Source organism: Pistacia vera, unplaced genomic scaffold (assembly GCF_008641045.1).
Source record: "Pistacia vera cultivar Batoury unplaced genomic scaffold, PisVer_v2 Contig522, whole genome shotgun sequence".
NCBI classification, from domain to species: Eukaryota; Viridiplantae; Streptophyta; class Magnoliopsida; order Sapindales; family Anacardiaceae; genus Pistacia; species Pistacia vera.
In genome coordinates this window covers 300101-315106 of record NW_022196360.1, presented here as the reverse complement: position 1 = coordinate 315106, position 15006 = coordinate 300101, and the positions used below count along the sequence as shown (strand labels likewise).

The 15006-nt window shown below is 34.7% G+C and overlaps 3 protein-coding genes across 3 annotated transcripts; 1 reads left to right on the top strand and 2 right to left on the bottom strand.

The window, feature by feature from the left end:
* The first annotated feature begins 206 nt into the window (after positions 1-206).
* Positions 207-695, top strand: LOC116106795 (secreted RxLR effector protein 161-like). The gene has a single exon (XM_031393113.1). It carries the CDS (start codon positions 207-209, stop codon positions 693-695), a length of 489 nt encoding a protein of 162 aa, XP_031248973.1.
* Positions 696-6976: 6281 nt separating this feature from the next.
* On the bottom strand, positions 6977-8594 carry LOC116106793 (UPF0481 protein At3g47200-like). Its single transcript, XM_031393112.1, has 2 exons — positions 8531-8594; positions 6977-8449 (listed from the first exon to the last, which is right to left on the bottom strand). Exon 2 carries the CDS (start codon positions 8426-8428, stop codon positions 6977-6979), a length of 1452 nt encoding a protein of 483 aa, XP_031248972.1. The 5' UTR covers positions 8429-8449; positions 8531-8594.
* A 2453-nt stretch (positions 8595-11047) lies between these two features.
* Positions 11048-14695, bottom strand: LOC116106801 (pyrroline-5-carboxylate reductase-like). Its single transcript, XM_031393117.1, has 7 exons — positions 14372-14695; positions 14243-14291; positions 14057-14148; positions 13403-13475; positions 12771-12891; positions 12446-12551; positions 11048-11398 (listed from the first exon to the last, which is right to left on the bottom strand). The coding sequence occupies exons 1-7, from the start codon at positions 14570-14572 to the stop codon at positions 11216-11218; spliced, it is 825 nt and encodes a 274-aa protein (XP_031248977.1). The 5' UTR covers positions 14573-14695; the 3' UTR covers positions 11048-11215.
* Positions 14696-15006: the final 311 nt, after the last annotated feature.

The following is a 15006-nucleotide window of genomic DNA, read 5'->3' as shown; positions in this document are numbered from 1 at the left end:
GTCCTATATGTTGATGACATTTTGCTTGCTACTAATAATTTTGGCATGATGTATGAAACCAAGAAGTTTCTCTCTAAGAACTTTGAGATGAAGGATATGGGTGAGGCATCCTATGTGATTGGAATTGAAATTATTCGTGCTAGTTACAAGGATTGTTGGGATTGTCTCAGATTGCTTATATCAACAAAGTTTTAGAGAGATACAATATGGATAAGTGCTCTGCGAGTCCAGTTCCAATTCAGAAAGGTGATAAATTGAGCATTAAGCAATGTCCACATATTGAATTGGAACGCAAGCAAATGGAGCATATTCCTTATGCATCTATTGTCGGAAGTTTAATGTACACTCGAACATGTACCAGACCAAACATTAGTTTTGCGGTTGGCTTCCTAGGCAAATATCAGAGCAATCCTGGAATGAATCATTTGCGAGCTGCAAAAAAAGTGTTGAGATATTTACAAGGGATGAAGGAACATATGCTTACCTATAAGAGATCCGATTATCTTGAGGTGATTGGATATTTAGATTCAAATTTTGTTGGTTGTGTAGACATCAAGAAATCCACATTTGGCTACATATTTTTGTTAACTAGAAGAGCAGTTTTGTGGAAGAGTGCAAAGCAGTCTGTCATTGTTGCTTCCACTATAGAGACTGAGTTTGTGGCATGCTTTGAGGCCACAGTTCAGGGATTTTGACTGCAGAATTTTATTTCAGGGCTTGGGATTGTAGATAGTATTACCAGGCCATTGAAAATTTATTGTGATAATGCCGCAGCAGTTTTCTTCTCTAAAAACAATAAATAGTCAAAGGGTGCTAAACATATGGAGTTGAAATAATTTGCCATTAAAGAAGAAGTTCAGAAATAGAGAGTGACTATTGAGCATATCAACACCAATTTTATGATAGCAGATTCGCTAACTAAAGGGCTATCACCTAAGACCTTTAGTGAGCACGTTGAGAGGATGGGTATTATTGCCTATCATGACTGATTTATGATGTGTTGTATATGTTTCTTGATTTACATTATGCTCCTCATGTTTTAGACACTCTGGGCTCTTGATGTGTTGTTTCTAATTCATATAAATTATTCTATTGTATGTTTCTTTATATTATGTTGTTTGGTATACATGAATAATAAAGATGACTGGATTTTTCCTTAATAAGGACATTATTGTTGGACCATTAAGAATCATTATAGATTGTTCTAAGTACAAAATTTGTAATGTGATACATGGAAAGGGACTATGTTGATTCAATGACATACAACTGCCATGATCCTTATGGGTTCTTACTCAATAATGTTTATATGCTGACCATTTTAAGATATGGCCTTTAGCAAATTATTATTGTGTACACATTATGTATTATTTCTTAAATATAAAGTTATATAGTATTACATGGACCAAGTGGTAGAATGTTAGAAATACTTTAATTCACATAAGGTGGTCCATGGTTGTTTTGAAATAATTAAATTGGCTAAGGGGCATGATGGTCATTTAACCTTGATGGAGAGGTTACTGTCTTCTCTCTCTGTTCCTTACGTGAGTTTTCTTTTTCCATCAAAAGAAATAAGTAATTGACAGAAAGGGAAAATGAGAGAGATACACTATCTTCTTTCACATTTCATCAAGAAACTACTCATGGAACTAGGTATGTATTACTTCTTTCATAAACAGTGAAAATTCATCAAGTTTCATATTCTAAGATTTATGCTTATGCGACTTAGGGTATAGAATGATAAAAATATGATTATATTATTGATTTTTTGCCATTGATGAAATTGTAATTAAGTTTTACAACATATATATGCAGAAACTCGGAAATCATTAGGACCGTCTACACTAGATACATAGGCTACCATGTTTAGAAGCATATACTTTGTAGAATCATCGATGTAATGTGATGGAAGTTTCAGAGTTCTGATGAGATACCCCGATTTAAAATCAACGTCTGTCAATAGACTAGTCTTGCTAGGCCTGAAACAGAATTTCATAGCCTTAAGCTCCTTGGCTAACCGATATGAAAACCAATCAGAGCAATCGCGTGGAGGCGGTTCAGTCAAAACGGATTTATCAAAGAGATTGGAATGCACAAGATCAAGAATATGAGCAGGTTCGCCATCAAATATTCCTGTTGTCCTCTTCACATCTTGTGCAGATTTTCTTCCTCCAAAAGCTAAATCAGAAAGAAATTTTTTACTGTTATCTTTCCAACTTTCCGTGGAAGGAGGAACACAACAAATTTGTGTAGCACACTGATTGAAAATTATTGTCTTTTTGTTTTCATCTCTGAACTTGAAGCTCAATTCATTGAGGACAGGGAAAGGAATTTGATTTTCTATTAAGAACAAGTCTCATTGAACGAGAGCTATCATGTTGTTTTTCATCTTCAAAGCATCTCTTTTTCTTTCTACAATGCAACAGATGAATTGGAGAATGAAGCAGGCATTAAGAACCATCATCTGAGCAAAATCCTCATTGTTGAACTTGGCTACTGAACTCTGATAAGTGTAGAGTTGTGAAATCCGCAAGTGTACGGACTCATGCAAGTAATAAAACTCAAGTAACGAGTGTCGAATCCTAAGAGAATTACTACTACCAAGTACCACACTAACCTATCTTATTGCTATCTGATTTATCATATTTTCAGAATGATTCAATGAAAAATAAAACAAACCAGAAACAAAACAAAAATAGAAGTTTATTAATACTTTGGTAGGAAATTAATATGACTAAACCTAAGGCATAGATTTAACACCAATTTAATCCTATGCATTGACAAATATTGTTAACCCAATTAAGTTTATTCTAAAGGCCAAACTTCCTAATATTTCGCTAACTTTCTCTCGAATAACTAACAAATTAACTCCTAATTACTAACCCGAATTATCTCTTATCAGATTTAAGTAATTGGAGATCATTAAGTTCTATGGAATTTATCAGAGCCTCACAAATAGAGTTCGATCAATCTATGGTTTTATTACCTTAGACTAATTAGTTTCATCTCTCGATCTCAACCAAATGAATAAAATCATTCAACTCTTTGGCCCTTAAGAATTGAAAGCATTACACACAATAATAAAACTTAAAATTAATGCTCAATTAAAATTAACAACAATAACATCAATACATATTCATAATTTAGGCTATATCTTTAGCTCTAGAAAAGGAATTTAGATCATAATTACAGTAATAAAAACAACAATTATAGTAACAAACATGAGTTCAAGAAAAAAAAAATAGAAAAACTTTTCTAATTGGTGAACAAGAATTGAAAGAATTCTTATCTCCAAAATAGTAACCACTCTTTCTCCTTCTCTAATCCCCCTGAAAAGTAATTAAAGCCCCTTATTTATAATGCTAGGGTTTGAAGGTTAATCAGGAAAGAATTAAATGTCTTAAACCATTCAGATTCAGACTAAGAAAATACAATAAACCAAACAGGCCCGTGATCCATCGTTGCGGCGACAGAAATGATCATTGCGGTGATAGTTCTTTCTGTCCCACAAGTCTGTAATCTTCAGAATTTAAAAAATTCATAAACATAAACTTTGTAGCTCTCTGAATAAGCTTGCCAACACCATAAGAATCATCGAATTCAGATTTCTACAACTCAAGTTATAATAAAAACATCGAAGCATGCTCATCTTGACAAATTTCTAGGTTTTACGTCTCATCTTCAACGCATCACAACTTTCTTTTTTCAACTCTGATTCTTCCACCATTTGTTCCTACTCGTCACAAATTCCGTCAAAATCATTATTCTTCATTCAAATATCGTTTTTAATCTGAAAATACTCAAAACACACCTATGATCTCATAAAAGGTATTTTTGAAATAATTAACTCAAATTTCACATTAAAAACATATTTTTCCACAAATAATCCAACTGAATCACTAACAAAATATGTGTTTTCAAGTTGTTATCATGTAGCACTCTCTTGCATCCTTGGCCAAGCGCCTGACCTTCCAATACAACTCTTCAAGCAACTGTAAGCTCCCATACTCATACTGGCAAGCATTAAATGTTTGTGCTGCTGCATTAACTCAAGCTCAGGATTACCATGGTCATAAGGACCAATTGAAATCACTATAGGTTCATAGCAGCCACAGTTTTCGTTAACCCCGCGAAGCATCTCGGTAACTTTCTCTATCATTGACCACCTTCCTCTTTGTTTAATCACCTCCTGCTGATTCTTGCAGCTTCCACCTTTCACGACAGATTCAATCCACCTTTTTCACCCTCAGAAACAAGAACAACACTCTCAGTAGCGGGAGCTGGTGTATTAGCATTATTTTTTTGGATAACAATACCTCTAATTGAGTCTCACCACCGGCTAGACTGCTGGAACTGCCTCTAGCGTCTCTTTCTCCCATTATTACTCTCTGCAATTGAAACGACACAAGTATGGCTTGGTTATGTGAGTTAATGCAAATTAGTTAAGCAAATCCTGATCCTATAAATTTGATTTGATGAAACCAATTGTAAAAGTAATGGGCTACATGTGTGGAGCAAGTATCTCAACTTTCTTAATTATGAAACTTAGAATTGTTGTTGTTGCTACCTATTTAAAGGTGCCATCACTTGTCTGTCTTAGAAAGTGAGAGTAAGAAGAAGATAACAGAGTCTGCGAAATTGCGTTCTATGTTCTATGATTACTTTCGAATATATTTGACAAGGTGAAGGTCCCCATCACAAGAACAATATTTACATCTTTTTATAAACAAGTTAAGCAAGTAATCTAAAGCTGGTATTTTTCTTAGGTGTATTACTCAAAAGGTTTTAAGTTCGAATCTCTTCTCGATTGCTAATAGGGATAGGCATTGAAGCTCTTATCCGACCGATAATTTCAAAGTGTCAAGAGATTAGTTAAGGTGCATATAAGTTAACCCGAACACTCTTAGTCATTTAAAAAAAATAAAAAAATAAAACTAAAATAAAAAAAGCTGGTATTTTTCTATGTATTTTCAATTGCATTTAAAGCAAAAAGTAGTATAATCATGCAACATTTCACTGCTGGTAGAATGGTTGTAGCCATCCATCTGGGTAACTAATTTTTACCTAGTTACTACATGTCATAAATCATTTATAAAGAACAAGAAAAGTTTGAAGATACTTTTCATTCTCGTTTAAACAAATTTAGCTACAAAGTCACTCTTTATCTTCAAATCTAACATAGAAGTTGTAAGATGCTGCCTTACAAGATATTGACACCTAAAGTAAAAATATGTCACATTTACTAATCTTATGTTCTTCTGTCACAAGTTTCATCTTCAATACCAAAACCTTACCCTCAAGCATTCTGACCTTACTCCTGAAAACAAAATATCTAACTAGGTTCTCTTTTCTGAGTCATGTAACATGTGGGTTGGAGAATCAAGCTGGGGGCAGTCCAAAGGCAATGCCAACTCAAAGCGAGGGAAAAAGCAAAGTTTTTGTATTCGCTCCATAATTGCACATCTTTAACTCACGTTGGGCCCAATGTGGCTTTTTCAAAGTTTTGTATAAGCCTTTTATTTTCAAAGGCTCTTATTATAATGTTAAAATATTTTTGTATAATATGACTTTAAGTTAGTAAATATTTACTACAAAGATTAGTTAATATAAGTAGATCTTATATCTTTCTTTTTATTTTTTCATTTCATACATTTATATCTTTAAGATTGAAAGAAAGATTTTAAAAAATCAAATCATAATATAAGACATTAATAACTCTTCTGTAGGTATTGATACTATATATTATAAAATATCATAATATATATAACATAAATAGTTTAATGAATCAAGTATTAATATAAGATGAGATTAATAAATTAAACTGATTTGTTATATATATCAAATGAAGAAAAATATTATGCATTAATTAATATTTATGTTTTAATTTATTATTATTACAATAAGACATCTCTATAATGATACTTTATATAAGAATAATCTATATGTAGTCATAAAATATTTTGATCCCAACTTGAGTGAGTAATAAAAAAGAATAAATTTCATACTGTAATAAGTTATAATTTTTCTAGGTCTCATCTTAAAAACCTGTTTTTACATGGTAATAATTATTTATAAATTACAAAAAATATATGCTATGTTACATTAAAATTTTAAGATAAAATAAAATATTTATTTAAAATTGTTTGATACAATAATTTATACTTTAGAGTTATTTTATTAGGAGAAAAACATTAAAGAGTATGCAAAATTTTATAATTTTAAGATGACTTTGCATATTCTCAACATTACATAGATACACATACTAGTTTTTTTAAACTGTGTCTATCTCCATTAATTAATTATTCCTTCAACCACTTGCAGTCAGGACAATTAAGTCAAAATAATAATTTTTGTAACTAAACTTCTATTAAGTTATAATTTCCTCGTAGTCATAAAATTAATTTGGTTTCACTATTATGACTATAGAGAGTTCTTACTGTATATATAATTGCTCTCACTCACAGGGTCTCTCACTGTTATGGGGACAAGTTAAACAACTTCATATAAACTTAAGAAAAACTATGTTCGTGCAGTTATAACTAATTTAATTTACGTTGAAAAAAAACTCAGTGAGATCAAATCTAAAAGTTTTAACCCAAATACCGTCAAAGTAATAAACTTTTTGGGTGGGGTCACGAGCCCCCACTGGTCCCTTTAATAGATCCATCGATGCCTACTATCGTTGCTCTTTACTGAAACATTTGGACGCAATGTCGACATTGTCTTTGCCTCCCACGTTGAAACTTCTTAGTTTTGGTTGATTCTCGTATACTTTATATATAGTAATAATTGCAAGCGTTATAAATCCTATAATGTTTCCAAATTAAAAGCGAAAGATCCTGAATTCAAAGATTACTTGATAATAAAGTCATATCAATAAAATCACACCTTAGATTTTATTCAAAAAATTAACAATACACATGTAATTGCCTCACAAAAACAAATACAGACGAACATTGCAGATAAATGTAATGGTGTATTAGCAATTACTTTGCTTCATCGATTCATAAGTCTGAATAACACTCAACACAAGTGCTAAAATTGCACCAATAAAAGCAAGAACCGTCCAAGGGCTAGTGAAATGAGTATGCAACCACTCTGCCAACCAAATCTTCAACCTGCTTTTGTAATGCTTTTCTATTCTGTCTTTAACAACCGCATACGCATGCGGGTGTGACACCGAATTATCAGCTATCTCATTAAAAAGATCAGCAACTTGTTGATCACTTCCCAGAAAATTCAGAAGTATACCTTTTCTTCGAAGCTCCATTACGTCTTCAGCATGATCAATCAGTGAATCCATGAAGCATATGTATGAAGAAACTCCGAAATCATCAGGACCACTGGGGCTGGACTCGTATGCTACCATGTTTAGCAGCATAGACTTTGTTGAATCATCAATGTATATTTGTGGAAGTTTCAGGACTGCGAGACACCCGGATTGAAAAGCAACGTCTGTGAATCTGTTAGTTTTGCTAGGCCTGAAATGGATTCCCACTGCCTTGAGCTCCTTCGCTGACCGGTATGAAAACCAGTCACTGCAACCGCGTGGAGGCGGTTGAGTCAAAACTGCTTTGTCGAAGAGATTCGTGCGAATGAGATCTAGAAGATGAGCTGGTTCAGACTCAAATTTTCCTGCTATTACATTCACATTTTGCACATGTTTTCTTCCCCCAAAAGCTAAATTACTAAGAAAATTATTTATGTTTTTCTTGTAACTTTGAGGAGGAAGACTACGAATTTGTGTAACAAACTTATTCAACATTGTCTGCTTGCTGTTTTCGTCTCCGAATTTGGACTCGAAGCTCAATTCATTGAGGAGTTGAAAAGGAATTTGATTTTCCAGTAAGAACAAGTCTCGTTGAACGAGAGCTATCATGTTGGTTTTCATCTTCAAAGCCTCTCGTTCTTCTTTTACAATGCAGTAGATGAACTGGAGGAGGAAGCAGGCATCAAGAAACATCATCTGACAGAACTCCTCGTTGTTGAACTTGGCGACGGAGCTCTGGTCAGTGTAGCATCGTTTTGCAGCTTCCGCCACGCGCCTGACCTTCTGATACAACTCTTCCAGCAACTTCAAGTCCCCATTTACATACTGGCGCGCCATTGTGAGTTTGTGCTGCTGCATTAACTCAAGCCTGGGATTTCCAAAGTGGTAAGGACCGATTGAAACCACCAGAGGATCATAGCAACCACTGTTTTCTTTAACCTCACGAAGCATTGCTGGAACTCTCTCTATCTTCGTCCGGATCACCTCGTGCTGATTCTTGAAGCTTTCTCCAGTCACGATATATTCAAGCCACTTTTTTTCATTCTCAGAAACAGGAACTGCTGTATTGTCACCATTTATAAGGACTACAATATTCTCTAATGGAGTCTCAGCACCACCTGCTAGGCTGCTGGAACTGGCTTCGCCTTCCCTTTCTCCCATTATTACTCTCTGTAATTAAAACTACACAAGTATGGTTTTGTAACGTGAGTTAATGCAAATTGATTAAATAGGTCCTGAGATTATAAATTTAATGAAACATACCAAGCATCTCAACTTTTCCTGGTCATCAAGCTTGGAATTGCTGCCAACTTTTTTAGGGAATAACAAGGTGAAGTCACCTGCCTCAAATTCTTTATTACTACTTTGGAATTTTTGAGTAGCTATGTAAACCATCTTTTATAATCATTAGTTTAAAATGAGTTTCTTTTAATTTATGGTATAAGGGAATGGCCCCCATCACAACCACAATATGTTCAAGTAATCTCTGGTATTTTTCTAAGTATTTTCGCTCGCATTTAAAACAAAAAGTATTACAATCATGCAACCTTTCATTCCATCTGGATAACCATTTTCTGCCGACTAAGTTCATGTCATGAATCACTTATAAAGAACAATAAAAGTTTGAAAACATTGCTTGTTACTGTTATAGATCCAACATCAATTTATTCTCAGTACAGAGTTGTGCTACATTGCAAGATACTGACACCTAAAGTACTTTCTTTATTTCAAGTATGGTTTGGTTATGTTATAAGTTTATGCAAATGAATTCAGCAAGGCCAGAGCTGCTTATAAATTTGATGAAACAAAACAATCGTAAGTAACAGTCTACTTGTGATTTGATGCAAGTATCAAGCTTGGAATTGGTGCTGCTATCTTTTTGAAGGAATAATTATGGGCCATATTATTTATAAGTACCACTTTGGAATGTTATATAATCTTTAGTTCGAAAAAGAGTTGCCTTTAATTTATTCTATACAATAATACTAAGTTATGTACTACATCTTTTTATGAACTTAATTAAGCAAGTAATCTAAAGCTGGTAGTACTTTCAGTTGCAATAATATTAAAAACAAAAAGTAGTATAAACAAATTTAGTTACAAAGGTCTTATCTTCACATCTAATATACAACTTGTAACACAGAAAACGATGCTGCCTTTAACATATTGCTAATTGTATGTTACTGTTAGCTGAAAGTCTTCACCCTTAATCTGATGTTTATTCAGTCACAAGCCTCACCTTCAATATCATAAATTTTATATTGAATAATACTTTGAGTACTAATGGATAGGTACTAATTTGTGTACTAACTAAAGCATAGTACGAGTACTATGCGCATAGTACGAATACTATGCTTTAATTAGTACACAAATTAGTACCCATCCATTAGTACCCATAGCATCACTCTTTTATATTTCATGGTATAAATTACAAGTCTCACAGCCCGAACCATATTCCGGCAATAGACCATTCATTTCAAATGTGAAATATAATTTCAAGTGATTTGATTTCTTTCTAAAAACTCCATTATGGAACCCTCAAGGATTCTGGCCTTACTGTACCCACAGACACTCTACTTGAACATCATATCTAACCAATGTTTTGAAAACCGGATCAGACCGACTGGTCCAACCGGGTTTCGGACATATCCGGTTTCACAAAGGATAAAAACCAAAATTTAACAATAAACCGTTATTAGACCAGCGTAACAGTGTCAGACCGTCGGTCCAACCATCCTAGATGAAAAATCGGCTCACTGAAAAAGCCCTAAATCAAATCTAGTTTCCTTCTCCTTTCCTTCATTCACCTGCAAATCTGCGTTTTTCATTGTTCACCACCCCTTCTTCTTTTCTTCATTTCTTCTTCTTCTTTTTCTTCTTCACCACCTCTTCCCTCATCGTCGCGTCCCACCTCCACCGTCACCTCCTCACCGTCATACCCACCCTCACCGTTTTGGCCACCCCTTACGTATTCAACCCACCTTCTTCTGGCCACCCCTTACGTATTCAACCCACCTTCTTCTGGTCCCATTGTTTACATCCATCACCATCCGGAGATCTATGGGTTTTCGGGTTTAGACATTTAGTTGTGTTTCACTTGGCTGGGTTTTGGAGATATGTGGGGAAGAGAAGTGAATGGGCGGTTGGGTTTTGGAGACCTATTACAGATATGTGGCTGGATTGTTTTTTGGTGAGAAAAAAGAAATAAGGGGAGGGGAGGGGAGGGGGTGGTGAAGAAGAAAAAAAATAATGGTGCGGCTGGGTTGTTTTTTGGTGAGAAAAAAGAAATAAGGGGAGGTGAGCGGGTGGTGATGATGATGGCGAGGGACAGGTGGTGAAGATGGTGAAGAAATAAAAAGAAAAAAAAAGAAGATAATGGTGTGGCTAGGTTGTTTTTTGGTGAGAAGAAAGAAACAAGGGGAGGGGATGGGGTGGTGATGCTGATGAGGGACAGGTGAAGATTCAAGAAGATAAGAAACTCAAAAATAAATGACGGTGAGGGATAAGGATGACATCACCGGTTCGACCCACCGGTTCGATCAGTCCGACCACTCAAACCGTGACCCGATCGCTTGACCAAGTCACGTCCTGGTCCGGTTTTCGGACCACTGTATCTAACTGGTTCCCTTTTCGGAGGCATGTAACATGTGAGTTGCAGAATCAAGCTGAGGGCATTCCAATGGCAATGCCAACTCAAAGCAAGGCAAAAAGCAAAGTGCATAGTCATATAAGAACTTCCTTTACTTTGTCATAAAGGAGAGAACGGAACACAAATAAATCTTCTATCAGGAAATCTATCATCTCAAAAACTAATTAATATATAAACAAGTGAAACATATACCCGGAAGCTATTTCCTCTGACCATTCCTTCTTATTATAGGTGTTTAAAAATTGGTCACATTTTCGAACTAAGAATAAGAGAACAAAATCACAATGAATTAGCTAGCTCTAGGACAGCTCTCGGCTTCGCTTAGCAGCAGCAACAACAGCATTCATTAAAATCCCACGAAGTCCACCCTTCTCCAACTCATGAACACCGGCTATAGTAGTCCCACCAGGTGAAGCAACATCATCTTTAAGCTGACCTGGATGCTTCCCAGATTTAGTCACCATTGATGCTGCTCCCAACACCTGCAGAAGAAAAAGTTTAGCTGGCTGTGCAAAATGAATTTGAAATAAAATAATAATGCTGAAGCTTAAGAAAACAATTACATGAAATATCCAAGAAACTGAAAATTACATAAACCAAAGAAATATAAGATTGAAGAGAAAGCAATTAAAAATCACTTCATTTTCACTAATACTCAAGTCTGAAGAGATAAGAGATGGTTCTAAGATATCCGAAAAACTATTGAACGCAGTCATTTCAAGTTACAGTGCAACTTCATCGTTTTGTTTAACTAAAGAGGAATTGTGACAGTTCTCTATAGATAATTTATTTCATGTAGATCTACTCCTATACTGGTGAGCATGGAAATGAAGCTTTGTATAATTCTCTACTTGTAAAAATTTCAGTACCCAACATCAGATAATGATACAGCAAAAGTGTAAATAGTGCGTAATTTCACTTGTAGACTCATACTACAAAGTACAGATCTATTTCCACACCATAGCTCCCAACTCATTCCCATAATTTCCTTTAGTCAAAACCAATACTTACAACCACAAACCTAAGGGGCAATTACATTGTACTATGAGCATAACATTTACATTGCATTTGATTCATTATCCGAAAACAATTTTTTAAAAAATAAATTACAATCTAAATTTGAGTTGTTCATCGATGTCTTATATCGAACAACAAATTTGATATAATACCTGAAAATTGTTCAGCTTTCAAAACTATGGGAAACTAGAATCAGGACTTTGTTTCTTTGTCAACCAAATGTGTTATAATAAAACTGTTTGTATCTCTAGTTCTCGCAAAACAGAAAAAATTATAGCCAAATTTAAATTAAACAAGCCCTAAATTCTTGCCACTTTCTCAACAATAATCGTAGTCTTTATTGCAACCAATATAAATACTAACTAGGTGGTAGCTGTGTACAATGTATGCTTAGATAGGATAAAGAAAGCCCATTCCAATAAGAGGATTGGGTTTAACACTTGAAGAATGTTATCTCCTATTACATGGCTCATAAAACTAGTGAATGGAAGAAATCGGTATCACTAACTTACAGTTTGTGACGCTAGACCTAGCGCAAGTTCTCGTGGTACACCTGCAGCTACTCCACCATCAGCTAGAGCTTCAATTGCCAAGAAAATATATGCTGGACCGCTGCCACTGAAAATTTATAATAAAAAAAATGTTTGATTAAAACAACTAGCCAACTCTATTTGTCCAGAAACAGATGCATTAATAGAGAAACATATTGTAGGACTTATTCTTGCCCATGGACCCAGGAACCTCAGTATGGTAAATAATGAAACTAGTCCTCGTGGGCAATTATTATATGAGAGAATATTCCAAGATACTGAGATTATAAAATGGGAGACCATATACCTCAAACCAGTGATTCCATCAAACGATTTCTCATCAGCCCGCCATACCTTGCCGACTGATCCAAACAGTTTAGAAATTAGTTCCCCATCCTCTTCTGTTGCAGCTCCTCCCAAGCTCATAACTTTTACAATACAAGTAGATTAGTTACCTTTAAATTTTCATGCAATATGCAAATTTGAAATGGAAAAAACATACTACAAACATGAACTAGATGAACTCATAAATAAATGTAATTTGTCAAACAATGAAGGTCTTGGCAGTAATTAACGTGCCAACACATATCTCAGTAATTTATCTGTTAGACAACAAGAAATACAATCTTATTTTTGCAATGTGTAATTAGTTACTTAGCTCCAGATGTTGGAGCTGAACTGCTAGTTCTTATATATCAGATCAAATATTTTATCAACAATTCTACAGCAGCTCATGAGAAATTTTTAATAAAGGAAAATTCCCTTGTATGCTATTTGTTTTGATTACAAATTTGAACATTATAATAAAATGCACTCGTAATTCGGTAATTTTTTCATTTAATATAATAGAATTATATGAGATAGCAGTCCAGGATTTCTATTGCTGAGATAATAGGGCAAAAAACAGTTAAAATGTCAAGGTAGAGAGGAAAAACACACCTGTTGCTCCCTCACCAATGGCTGAAGGTGTGTTGGGCATCACCCTAATAAACCGGCTGTGACCAGCCCATTCCTAACAAATGAGAAACTTTATTTCAAAAAGCTAACAGATTAATATATTAAGAACCTCAACAGGCAATGGATGTCTGAAGCAGGCAGGAAGAACTAATTACAAAATCTGCAAACATATCTTGTAACCATAAAGTGCCAATATTTGAACAGTTTCAAGCCAAATCACAGAATAAATATAAAGTTATACCATAAAACTTAAAATTTCAAATGACTAATGAAGCAAAACAAAATTCAAAATAAATGTTCCATTTTCTGAAAAAGGGACTGATCGTAACAATCACAACTATACTCCAAATGCAAGAATGTTTCCCGCTGCACCAACACAATCCTACTTCAACAAAAGTATATGATGGATGAATAAGGTTCTTTAAATTATAAACAATTTTTAGTGTTTTGGATTTATAATAATATATTCTTTTAGGGCTGTTAGACATTTGTTTTCAAATAAACATTTCTTATATATATAATTCCTTTCAATTGAACTTTAGAATATAAATTTAGAATCTAAATAATAATTGTACCCTACTGATTGCAATAGTTTTTAAGTCATGTAAAACAGGTAAATGATTGATAAGCACAAACCTGAAGGTCCTTCAATTTTACTCCTGCAGCAACTGAAACCAAAAGCTTCTTCTCAGAAAGCATCGGCTTCAGTTGCAACACTACATCTTTTACTGCAACAACAACACCACAAGAAAGTAAAGATCACAAATAAATATTAATGATTCTCGGAAATAAAAAAGAAATAATCATCAGAAATCACATTACCTACTTGCGGTTTCACCGAGAAAATCACCACGTCACTGGCTTCAACCACCTATTTATAATTCCTTAATTGTAAAATTATCAAATGAACAAACAAACACAAAAGGAAGAGACAGAGAGAGCTAAACGCACAGCACTATTGTTAGAGTGTACGCCGACACCAAAGGATTCGAAAGCGATTCGGCGATTGGGATTAGAATGAACGGCAGTAGAGATACGTTGGGGAGGGAGCACACCCGATTTTACCACTCCTCTGGCAATACTCTCCGCCATTTTGCCCGCTCCAATGAAGCCCAGTTTGTAGGATTCAGGGGAGATTGGACTGGCCGCCATGTGTTTGAGATATTGTCTGACAGACTAAAGAAAACCACCAATAATTGAGACGACCTCGGCTGAAGTGAAAATGAAGATGGCAAGTGGAAGGAGAATATGATCTTTTTGGGGACGGAGTTCTTGTTTCGTAGTGTCACATGTCAAGGTCGACACTCGGACTGCTTTTCGTTTTTTTAAACCCACGTGGCTTTCAAATATTGGATATTGGTATTAAAATTTCAATTTATATTATTTTATTTAAATAAGAAACTATATACTCTCACGCGTGGCCAACTCCACCAATAGCAGGGCCGCGCTTGGCGTAGTTGCACCAGGTCGACACGCATGGTTAAAAGAGTGATGGCATTTCAACTCTGATTTATTAAAGGACTTGTACCCACCCAAGGTTTGGCGAAATAGCAGGTTTCCACCCCTAATTTCATAAATTATAGAAT